This window comes from Aphis gossypii, chromosome 1 (genome assembly GCF_020184175.1).
Source record: "Aphis gossypii isolate Hap1 chromosome 1, ASM2018417v2, whole genome shotgun sequence".
In the NCBI taxonomy this organism is placed as follows: Eukaryota; Metazoa; Arthropoda; class Insecta; order Hemiptera; family Aphididae; genus Aphis; species Aphis gossypii.
In genome coordinates this window covers 77,886,115-77,903,214 of record NC_065530.1, presented here as the reverse complement: position 1 = coordinate 77,903,214, position 17,100 = coordinate 77,886,115, and the positions used below count along the sequence as shown (strand labels likewise).

The window sequence follows — 17,100 nt, the reverse complement described above, 5'->3', positions numbered from 1 at the left end:
CTAAACATATTTGGCGCTGATCGTTATCACGAATGTTCATGCAGCAACGTGATAACAATATACGCATGCGTAATTGTGATATTATATTGAATGTTCGCTTATTGTAAATTAGTGGGTATATTGTCTTAAAAGTTCAAGTGCTTCAATGATTCAAATTGCAGTAGTTAAAAAGCGTATGTTTTTTATGATTTAAGCAAAAATACTCTCAAGTTATATAACAGATTTTGAATTGTTATATTTTATCATCTATAGTATAGTAATTATTATTATTTTTATAGTTATAGTGTTCTTACTGTTATTAGTTCTATAACTATCATATTGAATATACGGAAATAATTTAATGTTATAATTTTTATTAAATTATTATTATAAACTTAATTACTTTGTAATTTATATATCAATGCAACATTACTACTTATTGCAATTTAAACTAATATAGATACTATATTTTCTAGTTCGTATAAATGAGATTTATTTGATTTAATTTTATCAAACTAAAATCTGTTAACTGATTATATGAACGTTTTGACACTTAAATTGCATATTTATAAATATAATCTTAATAATAGTACGTCAATATGGATAGAAAAAAATTATTTGCTTTACAACCGTATGAATTGCACAAGGAATTATTGGACAAGTATCTAGAATACTGTAAATTCATTGATTTAAAAAAGTATGTTGATTTTTGAGTTAAAAATTTAGTGTTTAGTTAGTATTTATCTTTAATAATTTGTCTTAGGCGGGAAAAACGTGATATTGATGTTATACAGGAGAACCATAAGTTTGTTTGGGATGAAGACGATGAAGCTTTCACTTGGGAGCAGAAATTAGCTAAGAAGTATTATGATAAGTTATTCAAAGAATATTGCATATGTGACTTGAGTTTATATAAAAAATCTCAGGTTAGTCATCCCCATCAGACGCCTATTATGATATTATAAATAAGTTGTTTTTGTGTATCTAATATTATTATGATGTAGGTAGCTATGCGTTGGCAAACTGAAGGTGAATTAATCAATGGTAAGGGTCAGTTCATTTGTGGCAATAAAATTTGTGATGCAACAGCACATCTGCGGACATGGGAAGTAAATTTTAGTTACATGGAACACTTCAAAAAGAAAAACACTCTAGTTAAACTCAGTATGTCTTACTTATAAGTTATAATTATATGCAATTTATGTTATTGTTTTTATTTAACTTAAAATTTATTCAGGGTTATGTATGGATTGCTCCAATAAATTAAATTATAAACACAAAAAGAAAGAAATTAAGCGCCAAGTTTCCAAATCAAAAAAAAGTAAATCGAAACATTTCAACAAAGAGCGAGAAAAATCTGATAATCAGCCAACTACTAGTATCCAAAGTGAGGTACCAGTAACTGCTAAGCTAGCAATTGAAGATAATGTTTGGAGTGAGCAACTACAAATAGAAGATGAAAAACCAAGAGAAGATGATTTTGAAGATTATTTAGAACAATTGCTATTTTAAATAAATTATTATTTATTGTTTTACTAATTTCTAACCTATATTATTTAACACTTTCTATTAAAATTAAATTATTCTAAATGATAATAACAATAACAGAATTGAATACAAAAAGATCAAGTTATTTTCTAAACAATAACAATAAGTCAAATATTTGTTTCAGTGTTCTTCTTCATGTAGAAACAAATTGTCTTTTGTGTGAGTGTTTCCTTGATTCAGTATATTGCGTGCTGTGCTCTTCTTCTTTTTTCCTGTGAATACTCGTGCAATTTGAATAAATTTCTTTCTGGAAGCTATAGAATATTTTTGTTGGTATAATTTCATTAGGCTTTATCTTTATAAGTTATATAACTTATAATAACTAAAATATTATTCTGGTACTCTAAATTTATCATTAATATTTTTATACCTTTTCCCATATTTTTCAGCCTTTCTTTAAATGCAGCGTCGTCGTCACCCGGTGTATGATTTGGGATGAAGAACCTTTGTTCTTCCATTGGGCTGTCTATTGAAACATAAACATAGTATCATGACCAAGTCAAATCCACTAAAATTCGCATAACAATAAAAATGTCATAAACTTTGTTGGTTCAAATCTGTATTTTAAATTAATTTATCGAGATATTACATGTTTATAGCAATAGACAGGCTCAACATAACTATATCAGTGGTATAGCCAGGATTTTTTTCCGAATGGGACTGATAATTTGTTACATATGGGAATCCCTCATACAATTTAGTACCTAAGATTCAATGGTGGATGATAATAGGTGTTGGTATGCAATTTTAGAATTTTGCCATAACTTTTATAAATGAACATAAGATACTACGTTCACAAAACTGAGAACACTAAAAGCATATTAAAATTTTCCTTAAATGCCAACCTCCTTTGCTATGCCACCAAACAATTCCATAATAAATATATTTACAATAGAACAATATTACAATTTTGAAAACTTTGGTACCTAAGTAGCGTCGGTAATTATAGTCACTATGGTGTATAATGTGTAGACTACTTTACATGCCTTTATCCAAAGTGCAGAGAAATTGTTCGTTTTTACGAAGTTGCACTAGGAATTCTTCGTTTTGCAACAGAATCGCTATTTGCTCGTCGTTGAGTTCGCTCTCCGAAACCTGTAATTAAGATCATGAATCAATGTCAATTCTATATTTATTCGGACGAAGGAAGACATAGGGGATTGATCATCGCTTTTTTGCGTTTAAGAAAATATATGTTCATAGCTAGATGTCCTCAATATATAGTTGATGAATAAACGACTTGATGATAAACGTATAGGCGTAGACGCGGTAGGGATATGGGGGATGGATCTCCCCATGAGTAATAGTGTAATACCTAACCCTAACCTCCCCATGAGACCTTTTTTTCGTATACTTTATACGTCATTATAGGTACCGATAATAGAAAAAAATAATAGGTTATTGTACAATCATAATAACAGTAGGTAATGCCCTAAGTCTTAAGTTATACTAGCATTACAAGTCAAAGAATTCATACTGGTAAGAATAAACTAAATTAAGAAGTTACACTAGCTACTGGAAAATCAAATTAATGTCAGGTGATGTCGATAAGTAATTATAACGTAGGTATAAGTAATAATAGGTACATTTAATTTAATTGTGGCGATCAGAACTCAGAAGACAAAAATGGTTTATATTGCTTATTATAAATATGTATATAAAAATATATTGAGCTATCAAAAGTAATGACTATAACAGTTCTAATATCTAACAATTTATTTTTTGAAAGTAGGAAAAAAAGTAATTTGGAGGGAGGGATTAACCCCTAACCTACAACCTACCTCTCTGAGCTAACCACTGTCGATGGGTAAGTTAAAAATAAATAAATTGAAAATTTGATTTTGTATTTTATCAATCGTTAATGACTATGGTCTATGACTACTTGTAGTGTAGAAGTGTACTAGTATATAATAATCGAATAAAGTACTTAACTACCTACTGGCTACTAGGTGGATAGGTAATAAAATAATAATATTTAAATGTCACTCACATTTCTTTGTAATAGCAATGAGTGTATAAAACTGTATTATATTAAGTACATATTTTATACATTTATACGTTCATATTTAAATCATACCAATTAATGGTACCTACCTATAATAATTTATAATCTACCTACTAATGAATAATAATATTATATTTTGTTATTTATTTAAAATTAGTGGTGTACTGAGGACCCGCAGATCCTACATTGCCGGGGGGGGGGGGTTACGGTAATTTGAGACCTTTGGTTATACGGTTATATTTGGTATAACAATATTTTAGGGGCCCATCTTTTATATTTTATGCGGGGTCCATATTGTTTTGTTACGCCACTGTTTAAAATATTGTAATTCTTGGATAAGTACACGACCGATTAGGCAACTTATATAGTTACCTATTTATATTTTATTGTATTTAAAATATATTACAATACACAGGTAATAAAGTTATCATTTTCCGAGCTCCTGCCACTCGAGTCATTACAGTAACGGATTAGACAAAAATCTATGACTGGGGGTGGGGATATTATTTTAAATGAACATAAATATTTATCTTATATTCTAGTACAATAATTTTTCATCACTTGCACTTATTGATAAATTATTATTTAGAGACGGTGTAAAGTGTTAATTCATAATATAAATATATATAATATATGTATATTGTATTCAATAAACAAAAAATCACCATAATATTTAATTTCTCTTATTTTGACATGTATATGTCTTATGGCTGGGGGGTCATTCTGTTAATTTGTGCGACATCGAGAATGTTACCAGTCGAAACGGTGATTGTTTATAGCAACCGGTTGCTATGTAAAAATGTATAAAAAAAAATAACAAAAAAAAATATATTACCTATTTAATATTTGACAATTTAATTTACCTACAGTTAAATCTTCTTTTACTTGAATCTATACCTAATCGACATCGACTTTCAAATGTCAACTATATTCAATAGAAACAAGACATGTACATGTACCGATATATCTGCATGTAGTGTAGATATAATATAGATTTTTTATATCTATTTTATGTATTAAAAATGTCCAGAATCTATATTCAATCAGTATAAATTTAATTATTTTTACTGAAAATTTAAAAATGTATTTAATTACTATTGTGCAGTTTGAGTTCTAGACTCTGGAGAAGCCCTAGATCATTTCCTTTCCCTAGACCCATACCCGTGTCGGCTAGTTGTCTAGACCAATATAGATAATATATAATATAATATATATACCCCTTCCCAACAAGACAAAATCCTAAGTACACAGCGGGTGTCAGACATCAGTGTAACTGACTTACGGCCCATACAGGAGCTGGTGGTAAAGAAATATACGTTTACTTGTGATGTACAACTGCCGGTGGTCGTGATCCTGAGGAAGTCGGTGGGCAAGGGCCCGAGCATCGGTGGATTCCATCGGCTTAATGAAGAGCCACCGATATTTCGAGCAGTTTTCTTGCCGAGGTTGTGCAGTACGTCGGGCAACCTGAAAACCGGAGACAAACATTGACACACGGAGAAAGAGAGAACAATTTGGGCCAGCCCATCAATCATTGAACCAGACGCTGATTTACGGCTGTATATACATATCGTACATGAACACTCGAGGACCATTAAGTACCTATACAGGTCCGAATTATGGTCATAATTTAAGGGAGGCTAATTTTATTGAGGCCTTTCACCTAAAACAATTTCCTTTTTTTCTTCTGATTTATTACTGTGGCCCCTTTCAACTTGCGGCCCGGGGCTGTAGCCCCCCTCACCTCCCCCCCCCCTTGATACAGCCCTGAGTACCTACTATTCTATATATTATATACAAAAATAATAAACTTTTCAATAGGCACGCATTAATACTTATTAATTGTACCTATTATTAGTAGTAATCTTATCAGAGTAACTATAGGGGAGTATTATATACATGTACTAAGTGAAACTTATCCCCACCCCCTTCCCCCATATCACGCGTTTTCACTTTTTAGCTCCTTTAGATTAAAATTAAAATTATTACAAAAAAATACTGTTTTTGGTTACATAATATTATATTCCTGTATAGTTATTAGTTATTATCAATTTTCCTACATAGTATATATTAACAGGTATGAGGTAGGTACCTAGGTACTGAGGAATTATTGTACAAGAAAAATCAAAAGATACATCAGTAAGTAATCAGGTTGACTTTGATCCAAAACATACTCCGCGATCTGACTATAATTAATTTATATTTATTAACATAGAAGATAATTTATTATCCTATGCGATTATCGATAAGGATATTTTATTTTAGTCCTTATAGTTCCTGCAGGCTTTAACTATTAAATCTTATTAGTTATACTCGTATATACCTACCTATATGAGTAAATGTTCATTTTCTGTACTTAAACAAGTTGAACACATGTAAAAGTTAGTATTTAGTCATATTTAACATAAAATAAACTGCAGGTATTTTTGTCATTATCGCAGGCATTCAATTTTTGATGTTACTAAAAATTACCATTTCAAACAATCTGTTTGAAGATAGGTATTTACTATTGTTGAATTTTTTAAACAAAAAAAAAAATTGAATGCAATTATTTTTGAAAAAACGATCAAGATTTACGAATTTAATATGTATTTACCTACCGTATTATGTATCAACTACCTAGATTTACGTACCTACTTCAAATGCATTTTTGTTATTTTTTTGAATCATTAAAAATTTTTTAAATTAAAAACGTTTTTAAAATCAATAGAGTAACAGATTTTCTATTCCTTTAAATCAGACCTACGTAGGACCGATCTAGGCGGCGATTGCATCGATATAACGAATTATAATATCTCCTCACATCGGGTCGAAAAATGCTGGTTGCGTGGGCAGAGCTCCGACATCGTTGTCGCCCGACTCGTTGAGCAGGTCGGTCCCCCGACACTCGCAGCTCATGGTCAACAGTTGGTCGACAGTCCGATCCACGCTGCCCTTGTTGCACCGCAACACGGCCTCGATCACTTCGTCTTCGAGTGTCGGGAACATCGTCTTGAAGTCGGCCATTGCTTCGTTGAAGTCCAAATTGACGGTGGGTGGCCGGTGAGCTGCGGCCTCGGAAGACTCGGATGCCACATCCACTGTCTCCATCATGCTGAGCTCGGCGAGGTACCCAAAGTCCGTTAAATCTAAATTTTGTCCTCCACTAGTCCACTATATACAATAACGATATATGTTATTGAGCGAAGACCATTAATTTGAGTTATATACTGCGCGTTTAGGCGAGTGTTCATTTCGACAAAAATACTGTTTGATCGAATAAGTATGAAAAGGTATGATGGTAAATAAATTTATATATTGTGTTAGTAATGTACGTCGTCAATTGGAAGAATAAAATCACTTATTTACTTACAATATATAGGTAGCTACCTAATTGATTATAATTATTAATAATCAACATGAACTTAAAAAAGGCATCATTGTTATAATAATATACCTACCCATATAGTAGGTATAATATAAAGTCGAACATTTAAAAAATCAAAAATAATTTCATTCGCTTAAAAGATAAAAAATATATGACAGCCCCCCCCCCAAATGACTATAGGTATTAATTTTTTGATTACCTGTACAATTATTACACTCGCCCAACCAGCTCTCCGTATTATTAACCATTATTTTATGTGTACCAACATATATGGTATATATATATAAATACCGCAGAGCTAAACGATGTTATTATAATAACATTAATTTATTTCGAGTTGACCTGATAAGTGGTAAGTCCGGGTAGGTACCTAGGAGCCCTGCTGGTGTATGATGACGGAAAACCAAACCGAATATCGGTTTAACTGCGATAAACTCGACGTCGAGAGCACAGCAAAATGGTCTTTTGAGTCGATAGAGGTTGAAAGAGGCGATACGGATAATATTATTTGCGATGTTATTGCAGTTTACGTATACGCGCACCTACAATATACGGAGAATATTTACTATATTGGTCACGGAAAAATCAATAATTCCCAGTGCTGACGCGACGGTAGACAAAACATTTTACCGGCCGGTTCCTGCCGTGGGTGTAATACTATGTATAAAGTTCATGTAAGAACCTACATATAAGATTCATAGCATACATATTATATTATATTTTGATAGGCATTACAAGGATCATTTTTGAGGGAGGGGGGAGATAGTTAGGTTATAACTCTCATATTTTTTTCTTTATATAATAATTATAGTACCTACTTAGTATAGTAGTTATTATGTTACCCTTTAAAATAATGTCATGTCTTCTTGCTACAATTTCATTTAACGTGACATGTCAATTCGCTAAGTCAGACGTTCTTTCATTCGTATATTAGGTACCATATAAAAAAAATATTTTTATTTTGGAGATAATAAAGTGTATTGTCTATTCATAATATTTATTTAATTTAAACATCAAATCTCATTCATTACCTATGCGTCTTGTTTGAAAAACTGTGTTCATTGAATGCTTCTAATAATATTGTTATAATGGTTTCAAGTTTCGATAATTCTATAAACAGCCAAAAAGTAGTTGCAAGATAGTACTAATTATATTTATCTCACTATACTCGCCTCGTGTTAAGAGCACGACGGCTGTCGGGCTGCCGATTTAGCGTCTGTTACGCGTAGTCAACTTTTGTTTGATTTCCCAAACACCCGCGTCCACCGCATACTATAACGAGCGTCGAGGCGGAGGAAGTTGTTTTTATACAAAAATTAGTTTACCAACACAGTCAAATTTTGATCTTGGTTTAATTCATCAAAACCGCTTAATCAGAATCATAGAACACTGCAATATAGAAGCGGCACTTGATAATCTGAATGATTTACTATTCCACAACTGTAATAGGACAATAAGTATCCTTATAGGGTAGGAATCCTACCCTATAAGGATATGAAGTATTGACAGTGACGTAACTTCAAAATTTGAGCCTGGAAGTTATTTATTAATTAGTTTTAATAAAATTATTTCATACATTTTCGGAAATTATTAAAGGAAAACATTATATTACGTATACTTGGGCCCTTGTGCACCCGTATCTTCTTAGTTATATGTACCACTACTGAGTATTAGACTAAAAGAGTTATAACTCAATCCGTAATTTAATAGAATATTGGCAAAGTGTATCTTTCTTTGTTAGGTAAATGCCAAATGGAAACAATCCATTGACAGGCAGACAGCTAATAGTAAATTGTAAAAACTGTTTTCACTATCACATTTACTGACCAATAATTCTATTTTATATTTTAATACATAAATAATAAATATTAAACCATAAAAAAATAATAGGTAATTATTCATTAGAGTATAATACTATGAATTTAACCTTCTTCTTAATAATTCCTACAAATCAATATTGTTCTGTGGTATTAGGTTAGGTTACTGTGTAATGATAGTCACCCGATTTGGGTCTGAAGACTCAAGTGTGGTAGACCTGGTTAGAATATAATATTATAAAATCAAAAAAGATCATAAGGTTTATATTGATGACAGTAAATTGAGTTTTCACAAGACTGAAGCAGTTTAAATAATTTATCATATTTCAGTTTAATGTTATTTTAAAAGGGTGTCGTATATAATTATATACCAGTATTACACCAAAATTAATTTCGAAAACTATGTTATTAACGAAGACGTTTCATTCATATGATTGCATATAAAATTGGTACGACAGATTAACCAGTTGAGGATGTTACTATTAAGTGCCTAATATCAACTTTAGCATCTAAATGCTTAGGTTTATGCATAATTTATTCATGGACTGTAAATAAAAAAACAAAACAAACAGCTTAGAACTATTGAAATACATTTATAAGCCAATTCATAAAGTTCACCAGTCACCACATACAATTAATTTTGGTAAGAATAATTTTTTAAGTACAGCCAACTAATGAACTTAACCAGTATGTTAATACTTTCAATCTTTCAACGATAATGCTACCAAATTAACAATGTGTATAAAATACTAATTCAACATTGTATATTTTTATTTATATTCCAATAATCTATAACTTTTAGTTTTTATCTCAGTCTGTTTAATATTGAAGATGTGTAAGCTACTATTTAAAACTAATATTTTGATGTAATATAATATACATAATAATGAAATATGGCATTTTATAAATAATTAATGTATAGGGAAATATAAAAAGGTATCAGTGGTAGAGGATAATTGAAAATTGGAACTACAATTAGTCAAATTAATTTTTATTCAAGTGTAAAAAAACTGTTGTTAAAAAATACAAAACAATTATTCTCCGTTTTCTTTTTCTTCAACCTTATTCTTTTTAGATTTTTTTTCTTTCTTGCTCTTCTTCCGTTTGACACTTGTATTCAGACTTTCGTTCTAAAAATAACAACAAAAATGAATAATTCATAAGTTTTTAAGTTTATAATACAGAAAATACCTGTTGTTGCAAGACAAGTGATTCTTGGAGCGCATCATGCATAACATCAACGTTCTTGGGAGGCTTTTCACCAGTCTCAAAATATTTAAGTCTATCCTCACATTGTTGTTTCATTTTCTGACCAAATATATTACATGGATTATCTACAACATAAACCATATTAATAAACAAATTTAAAAATCAAATTGAGATAAGAATCTTAATAATACCAGAAAAGGCATCAATTCGGCTAGCAATGCTCAATTTATTTGAAAGAAAACGAGAAGCACGTCCTTTAAATTGCCTGCCAGCTCGGCCAATGAATGTTGAATGATATATGAGACCATATTTAGGAGTGCTTGTTTTGGTTTTCATTGCTCTTAAAGAAAAAATAAACAAAATGAATTAACAAGGTTAACAAGGCTACAAGGTTTAATTAGTTACCTGAAAAGTGCTTTTTCTGCACCCAAAATTTGAACTGTAGATGCAGGACATTTAGCTAAATTTGTCAGTGAACCAGCTTTGGAAATAAGTCTAGCTCCTACTTGTTCACCAATTAGAGCAGCCATGTTAGGCGCAACAGACCCCATTTTATTTTTTAAATATTCCGATAAACTTCTTCTGTATTCAGACAATGAAACGACACGGTTGGTGAACATTAATACATTTGTTAGATCAACCGGAGAAATATCCATGCCTGATGATAAAAGGAATATTTTAACCATAGAATATCAATTATATCTAATTTAATTATTACCCATTGATGATTTGGCAGCACTCAAGATAGCTGCTGCTTTTCCTGCATCCATTATGATTTCCTCAAGACCCTCCATTTTTTCTTCAGTAAGTTGCTTACGATCACCAATATACTTCACTACTTTAGCGTATAAATAGTTCTCGGGAACAATCTTGTAAAGTTCTGGGAAATGGTAGGAGTACCATTCTCTTTAACATAAAAAAATCAAGTTATAAAATTATGCCAACAATTATTCCGAGGTATATATTATTACCTGATACGCATAGAGTAAGTGTTTAAGTCTTTGTCTAACTGATCAAGCAATGAAACACTATGTATGATCATATTATCCACTTTATTGACATTGAACTTTACTTTAGCTCTGGAATAGCTATGACCTAAACCCAATTGAGCAATACCTTCCAATTTTGGAGCAAACCCCTTCATGAGAGATGGGAAATGGTATCTAATACCTACATAATATCAATAACATAAACTAATAATTAGTAACATTTAAATAAAAATAAATAATTAAGCAACTACACTTAATGAATTTATAAATTAAGTAATTAATATTACTTACCTGAAACATAAAAACATATTTTATGATTTAATGAATTTATTATTTTATAGAACTTTAAGAATTATTGGTCATTTAAAATTTGTAAGAAAATTATTAAATTAAAATTTCAAGCAAGAATGCATGATACAAATAATTATATCAAAACAAAATTAAACAAAACAGACCTCTCAATATCTCGAGCACAAATCCAGTGTGTTGTATCTTGAGCCCGAGCTTTTCATTAATGCTCGCACCCAATTTTCCATCAGCAACTCCCAAAGTGACTTTTGACATTTTACCCACTTTAGGTACATTGGTTTCTAAAAATATTTGCAGACTCTCGGGCAATACACCTATGAATGTGATAATAAACAACTTGATGAAACCAGGACACGGCAGACGGACGTCAGATTTTATTGTTTTGTACCTTCAGAGATGCTGTTGATGGATTCCAATGCGTCAACTGACGTTTTGAAAGGAGCAAATGCCAATAGCTCAATGATTTTGGTGAAACGCTGCAAGTCACGAACAGATTTTTCAACTTCTGATAATTCTGAACCTATTTCTTCAAATTCTTTAACTTTAAACAGTGTGAAGCCGGTGGCATGTTCGTAAAGGACTGTTAGTTTTGCCTGCGGAAATGAAGATATTTAGAATGTAAAATTCTACTAAATCTAGTATTTAAGCTTAAGCCAAACAATTAGGCGCTCAAAATACATCCATAAAACTGAATTAATTTTAAACAGCTAATTTCTGTCAAGTTCAATTATAATTCTTGACAATATTTTTGGCATGGAAATTTATAAAATATACAATTCAGGTAATATATAACTAATCTATTTTAGGTAAATATAATAAATTAGTTAAAACAAATAAGTATGCAGATAATTCAATTAAAATTTTATTTCAATTTTTTTTAAGTAATAGAAATATCAACGACCATCAGATATTTTATTCATTACATTTTTTATATTTTATTAAACAAATACATTCTTCAAAAAAAATACTTAAAATGTAAAAACATAAATTAATATCTATTAATTTTAATATGTTAGAACACTACACATTACTGTAATCCAGAATTTCAATATTGATATTAGTAACATTCATATTATTTATTTCATAAACAGAAAAATAAACTTATACTTAGTTATTTTTAAATATATAAATTCAATAAGATAGAATACAGGTTCTTTAATATCATATCTAAAGGATAAGGTACTATTAATAAAATATTTAGTAATATATTATATTATATTTACTATTCAAAAATAATTTTATATAAGAAAATATTTTAGGTTGTTTTGATTAACTGTACAAGTATAATTTCCCATTCACAGTGTTTGAAATAAATAATAAGAGTATTAAAATCTAAATACTAAAATAAGTGATTGATCTATAACTTATAAGCTTGGTTATGAATATCTCCAAGCATATAATAATATAATATAGGTACCTACTATACATTTTAATTAAAAATTCAATTTATACAAGATAAAACACATAATAATTCAGATTTAAATGAATATTAGATTCTGAACAAAGTGATGAATGTATTTTTAAATTAATTCTGCCTGTGCATCAGATAGATTATAATATGTACACAGGATTTATATAATTTCAAAAATAGAATTAAAAATTATACACATTTATACCAAGATAGAACGGTTTTTAAATTAAATTACATCGTGTAATAAAATAGTGAGGAAAAAATGAGAGCTTTATTGTTATACATTATACAAATATTTTATTGAAAAATTACAAAAAAAAAAATATATATAAATGTTTGATTAAAATTAGACACAAAAAGTAGCTGATAAAAAAAAAAAAATATGTAATTGATTATTAATATACATTTTTGTTTATAAAAAAAGAGAATCATGTAACTAATACAACTAGTAGGTGTTGTGGATAACTTACTTAATGGTAACCATTGCGAATTAATTTAGCAAATAGTAATTATTATATTACTTAAATACATCCAAAAGTTAAATAGATATTTAATTATTGTTTTACTAATACTACATATGTATAGATATAAGCCAGCTAGTATTATGTTAAACTATCAAGTATACGATAAGATAAGTTAATTTATTTACATATGTTAAACGATTAATCAATTTTTATTTTTTAACTAGAAAGAGCAAAGTGTACAATTCAAAATATTGCCAACTAAAATACCTACAGAATAATTTTTGATACCTAATATAATCGATAAATAATAATTTTGTTTTAATTTAATGTCACGTTCATATTATTCACTTGAATAAATATAAAATAATATATGATATAAAATATATATGGCTGTACAATTATTAAAAACCAGTCATATTTTATTTCATGGGGGCAAGGAGCTTTCTTTCAAATAGTTCATTTAAAATATAAAAAAATATAAATACAATGTGTATTTTATTTTAATCAAGTTATTAGATGTTATTGCATCGGAAAAAAGGTTAACAGTATACCAGGACGAATAGAAAACAATTAATCTTTAAGTTGTACAATAATACATTACAAACAAATAAATGACTATTAGATATTTATTATTACACCATTTTTTTTAAATATAATAATGCCAACAAAAGAAAGGAATTAAATTCTAATTAAGACCAACAGATGAAAAAAATAATAAAAATTCAAATAGTAGCCTAACTAAATATTTGTATTTCAAAAAATTACTCCAAACATATAATTATGTCCTAAAATTATTCACAATCAGTTCACATGGAAAAATGATTTATGTAAAAGTTAAATAGAAGATGTTAACTTCTACAACTTAATTCGATCACAATTTTTATAATATAACCATATTAAACATATTAATTAATTACCTAACAAAAAAGGTTAACTAAAATATGATTAGGTAGGTATAGTTTTTACTCTATAAAGAATAAATGTAAACATTTTATAGCAATATTTGTCAATCAAAAGTTTAAAAAAATAAAATTAATAAATTGTATACATATAACTCTAATTTTTACTTCTGGATGATACCAACAATTTTGTAAGTGAAGAAGCTTCAGGAAACAAATTGTGATAGTTTGTTACAGGCACATATGCTGCAGTGATTACACGTCCACCAAACCATCGCCCATGTAAAGCTGCTACAGATGCAAGTGCAGTTTCAATTGTTGTACATTTGACATACACATTGCCCTGTGGAGATGCTTTATCCACATACACATGCAAAACACCACCATGTTTGTTACATTCCTCGATAACATCATCTCTAATTTCTGTTTCCCAAGTAGTATTACTATCTACATCTTCTTTGTTTGGATCAAACATGTTGGCTAATAAAAAGCATTGAGTTGCAATTGGAGGAGTCACTTGAACAGCTGGTGTAGCTGGAGCTGCTGGTGTTACTCCAGTGGCAACTTGCAGCGCATTGGCTGCAGCCTGTGGAATTGGGAATCCAGTACCTTCTGCTAATTTGTACATCAGTTGCAGTCTCCCTGTAGCTCCCAAATCATAACCGGCTCTGTCCAATTCATCAACTTCAAAAGCAGTTTTATCATACATAGAATGATTTTCAGTTACATGACCCACCTTCATAGGTCGACCAGCTATTTCAAATCCATTTAAGTGTTCAAGGGCTTTTTTAGCATCTTCTGCATTGCGATAAGTTAAAAATCCATAACCTTTGGATCGGCCTGTTTCAGTGTCCATCATTAATTGTATGTTATCAACATGTCCAAAAGGCTCAAATATTCCTCTTAACATTTCTTCAGTGATGTTATAGTGTAATGAACCAACATATAATTTCATTGGGCCATAGTGTGTACGTTGTACCATATTTGGCATTGAATTAGCCATACGGTTTTTTTCTGCCTGAGTGGGCTGTACAACAATAGGAACACCTAAAAGCTTTTGGCCGTTCAGACCCATAGCAAGTGGAACTGATTCGGGATCTTTAAATTCTATGTAAGCAATACCCTTAAACCGACGAGTTTTATTACAAGTGATCATTCTAACATCTCTGACTTTGCCAACAGATGAAAAAAATTCTTCTAAATCTCTAGCTCGAATTGTTTTTGAAAGTTGCATACAAAACACTGTCCTAGCATCTCTTTCTTCAGGAGTTAACATACTAGCTGGCGGCACTTTGGATGCTAAAGGAGATTGTTTTCTACCATATCGAGGAGGAGGTAATGGTGGTCCATATTTGGGTAGTTTGACCGGAGATCGTGAACGACTCCGTTTGTCTTTAGATGTGCGTCGACGCGAATGTCGGTCTCTGGAACGACTACGATGTCTATCCTTCGAATGACTTTTTCGTCGATGTTTGCGATCTTTGGACCGACTGTGTTTGCGAGATTTGTCGTGCGACCGAGATCTAGTACGATGGCGACTTTTATGAGACTTGTCTTTGTCTTTACGTGATTTTTCCTCAGTGCCGTTACTTTCTTTTGGTTGGGCCTCCGGCTCTTTTTTGTTATAGGGCGCTTCAAGCAACGCTTCAATGTCAAAATCGTCCGCCATTATCAATTTGACTGGAGATGGAAGGAAACGGCAAGACAATATTGCGTAACAAAACAAATAATATTAGTTCGGCACAGGCCACGGACTTAACTACGTATGTAAGTATATATATTATATTGTGCATGGTGTAACGGACGTTTAATCGTCCATATACGCGAAACGACAAGTGGTGACGGGACCGGTGATTATGCAACAGTCGTAGCGGAGATAAAATAACGTGGTCCGCAAAGATTTGACCGTCAACCTAGCAACGCGCGCGCACAAACATGTACGCTCACATACACACACACACACTAATAAAATTAATTTTAGCCTTTACGCGTTTTCCGACACGGAGTAAAATCTAGAAAACGCGAACCTAAGAGTTTAAGAAAAGTGCGTAAAGCACGCGTCGGGCGACAATTCAATCTCGGCCAATAGACAAGAAAACGTTGTTTCACGGATCAACGATGAGGTGCATAATCACCGAATGATCGTGTGCGTAAGTCACGGGGCGAAAACGAAAAATATTGTACTAAAATAATAATTTTGTTCAGTGTGGTTCAACTCACCATTGTCGTAGTCGTGTAGAGTGCGGCGAAAACAGTAGTAGAATTTCGGGCGGACTTCCGTCCGTTGGCTGCTCGACTGTGATTGACACTACACGTGTTGTTGAGACATCTTCAAAACAGTTTTTAACTAAGTGTAGGCGAGTAAAAAACAACAAAACACCGCGTCAAAAAGAGACGGGTAACGCGCTGAAACAACGTGTTCAGGACGCCTAGTGAGTGATGAAGTTATGAATTTGGTTGAGGATGGCGGAACGGATATGCCAGGGACACCGTCTTGCGACCGGTTGATGTTGGTAACGGTATTGTGGGAATGACGCCGCGTCGCGCCACAATACTTATACTTTGGTTACGGTTACTATAGCCTGTTCATATTATGAGATATGTGAGATGGGGAGAGCACATTTGCGCGGTAACTTTGAATTTTCGGTTGAAATAAAATAATTGCGTTTATATTTGTGTAGTCGTGGAGAATTAGAAAAATATATAAAATAATTTATAGAAAGTAATTTATTATCTTTTAATAAAACGTAAACATCACATAAATTCATAAGATACGGTAAAAAATTGAGACGTCGTAATAAAAAGTTTAGTTTTTGATCTCTTCATTGATGAAAATATTTTCAAGTGACCGTGTTATAAAAATGATAAAATGTTTCCAATCATATTTATTGTTTAAGTTGGTTTCTTTTTTTATTATCATAGTTTTTGTACTCCATATAATTCTTTTGAGTTTTTTCTACAAAATAAAAATAAAAATAGTTATTTGAGCTGTTGGGTAGTAAAACATGAGCTTGTAAAATTTGATAAATATAATACTTTTTCAATTTTCATCTTTTTATTAATATTATCAGGATTTATTTTTTTTTACATATAACTTAATACA

The 17,100-nt window shown here is 30.8% G+C and overlaps 4 protein-coding genes across 14 annotated transcripts; 1 reads left to right on the top strand and 3 right to left on the bottom strand.

Annotated features, from left to right (window-relative positions):
- The first annotated feature begins 67 nt into the window (after positions 1 to 67).
- On the top strand, positions 68 to 1,518 carry LOC114127946 (protein FRA10AC1 homolog). Of its 2 annotated transcripts, XM_027992324.2 has the most exons (5): positions 68 to 173; positions 570 to 676; positions 743 to 905; positions 984 to 1,143; positions 1,217 to 1,518. In XM_027992324.2, the coding sequence occupies exons 2-5, from the start codon at positions 579 to 581 to the stop codon at positions 1,489 to 1,491; spliced, it is 696 nt and encodes a 231-aa protein (XP_027848125.1). In that variant the 5' UTR covers positions 68 to 173; positions 570 to 578; the 3' UTR covers positions 1,492 to 1,518. The 2 variants fall into 2 exon arrangements, with proteins under 2 accessions (XP_027848125.1, XP_027848124.1); XM_027992323.2 differs by lacking the exon at positions 68 to 173 and having other exon boundaries at positions 341 to 676.
- On the bottom strand, positions 1,486 to 7,549 carry LOC114127944 (CUE domain-containing protein 1). 10 transcript variants are annotated; one of them, XM_050197596.1, is made up of 6 exons: positions 7,099 to 7,519; positions 6,336 to 6,685; positions 4,750 to 4,999; positions 2,510 to 2,622; positions 1,898 to 1,989; positions 1,486 to 1,739 (listed from the first exon to the last, which is right to left on the bottom strand). In XM_050197596.1, the coding sequence occupies exons 2-6, from the start codon at positions 6,623 to 6,625 to the stop codon at positions 1,648 to 1,650; spliced, it is 837 nt and encodes a 278-aa protein (XP_050053553.1). In that variant the 5' UTR covers positions 6,626 to 6,685; positions 7,099 to 7,519; the 3' UTR covers positions 1,486 to 1,647. The 10 variants fall into 10 exon arrangements, with proteins under 10 accessions (XP_050053553.1, XP_050053551.1, XP_050053552.1 ...); XM_050197594.1 differs by having other exon boundaries at positions 1,486 to 1,781; positions 7,242 to 7,492; XM_050197595.1 differs by having other exon boundaries at positions 1,486 to 1,781; positions 7,270 to 7,492.
- Positions 7,550 to 9,690: 2,141 nt separating this feature from the next.
- On the bottom strand, positions 9,691 to 16,463 carry LOC114127933 (nucleolar protein 56). Its single transcript, XM_027992305.2, has 9 exons — positions 16,218 to 16,463; positions 11,612 to 11,816; positions 11,370 to 11,537; positions 10,897 to 11,095; positions 10,644 to 10,831; positions 10,331 to 10,583; positions 10,117 to 10,265; positions 9,908 to 10,050; positions 9,691 to 9,846 (listed from the first exon to the last, which is right to left on the bottom strand). The coding sequence occupies exons 1-9, from the start codon at positions 16,218 to 16,220 to the stop codon at positions 9,751 to 9,753; spliced, it is 1,404 nt and encodes a 467-aa protein (XP_027848106.1). The 5' UTR covers positions 16,221 to 16,463; the 3' UTR covers positions 9,691 to 9,750.
- Positions 12,876 to 15,677, bottom strand: LOC114127932 (RNA-binding protein 39). The gene has a single exon (XM_027992304.2). It carries the CDS (start codon positions 15,664 to 15,666, stop codon positions 14,155 to 14,157), a length of 1,512 nt encoding a protein of 503 aa, XP_027848105.1. The 5' UTR covers positions 15,667 to 15,677; the 3' UTR covers positions 12,876 to 14,154.
- Positions 16,464 to 17,100: the final 637 nt, after the last annotated feature.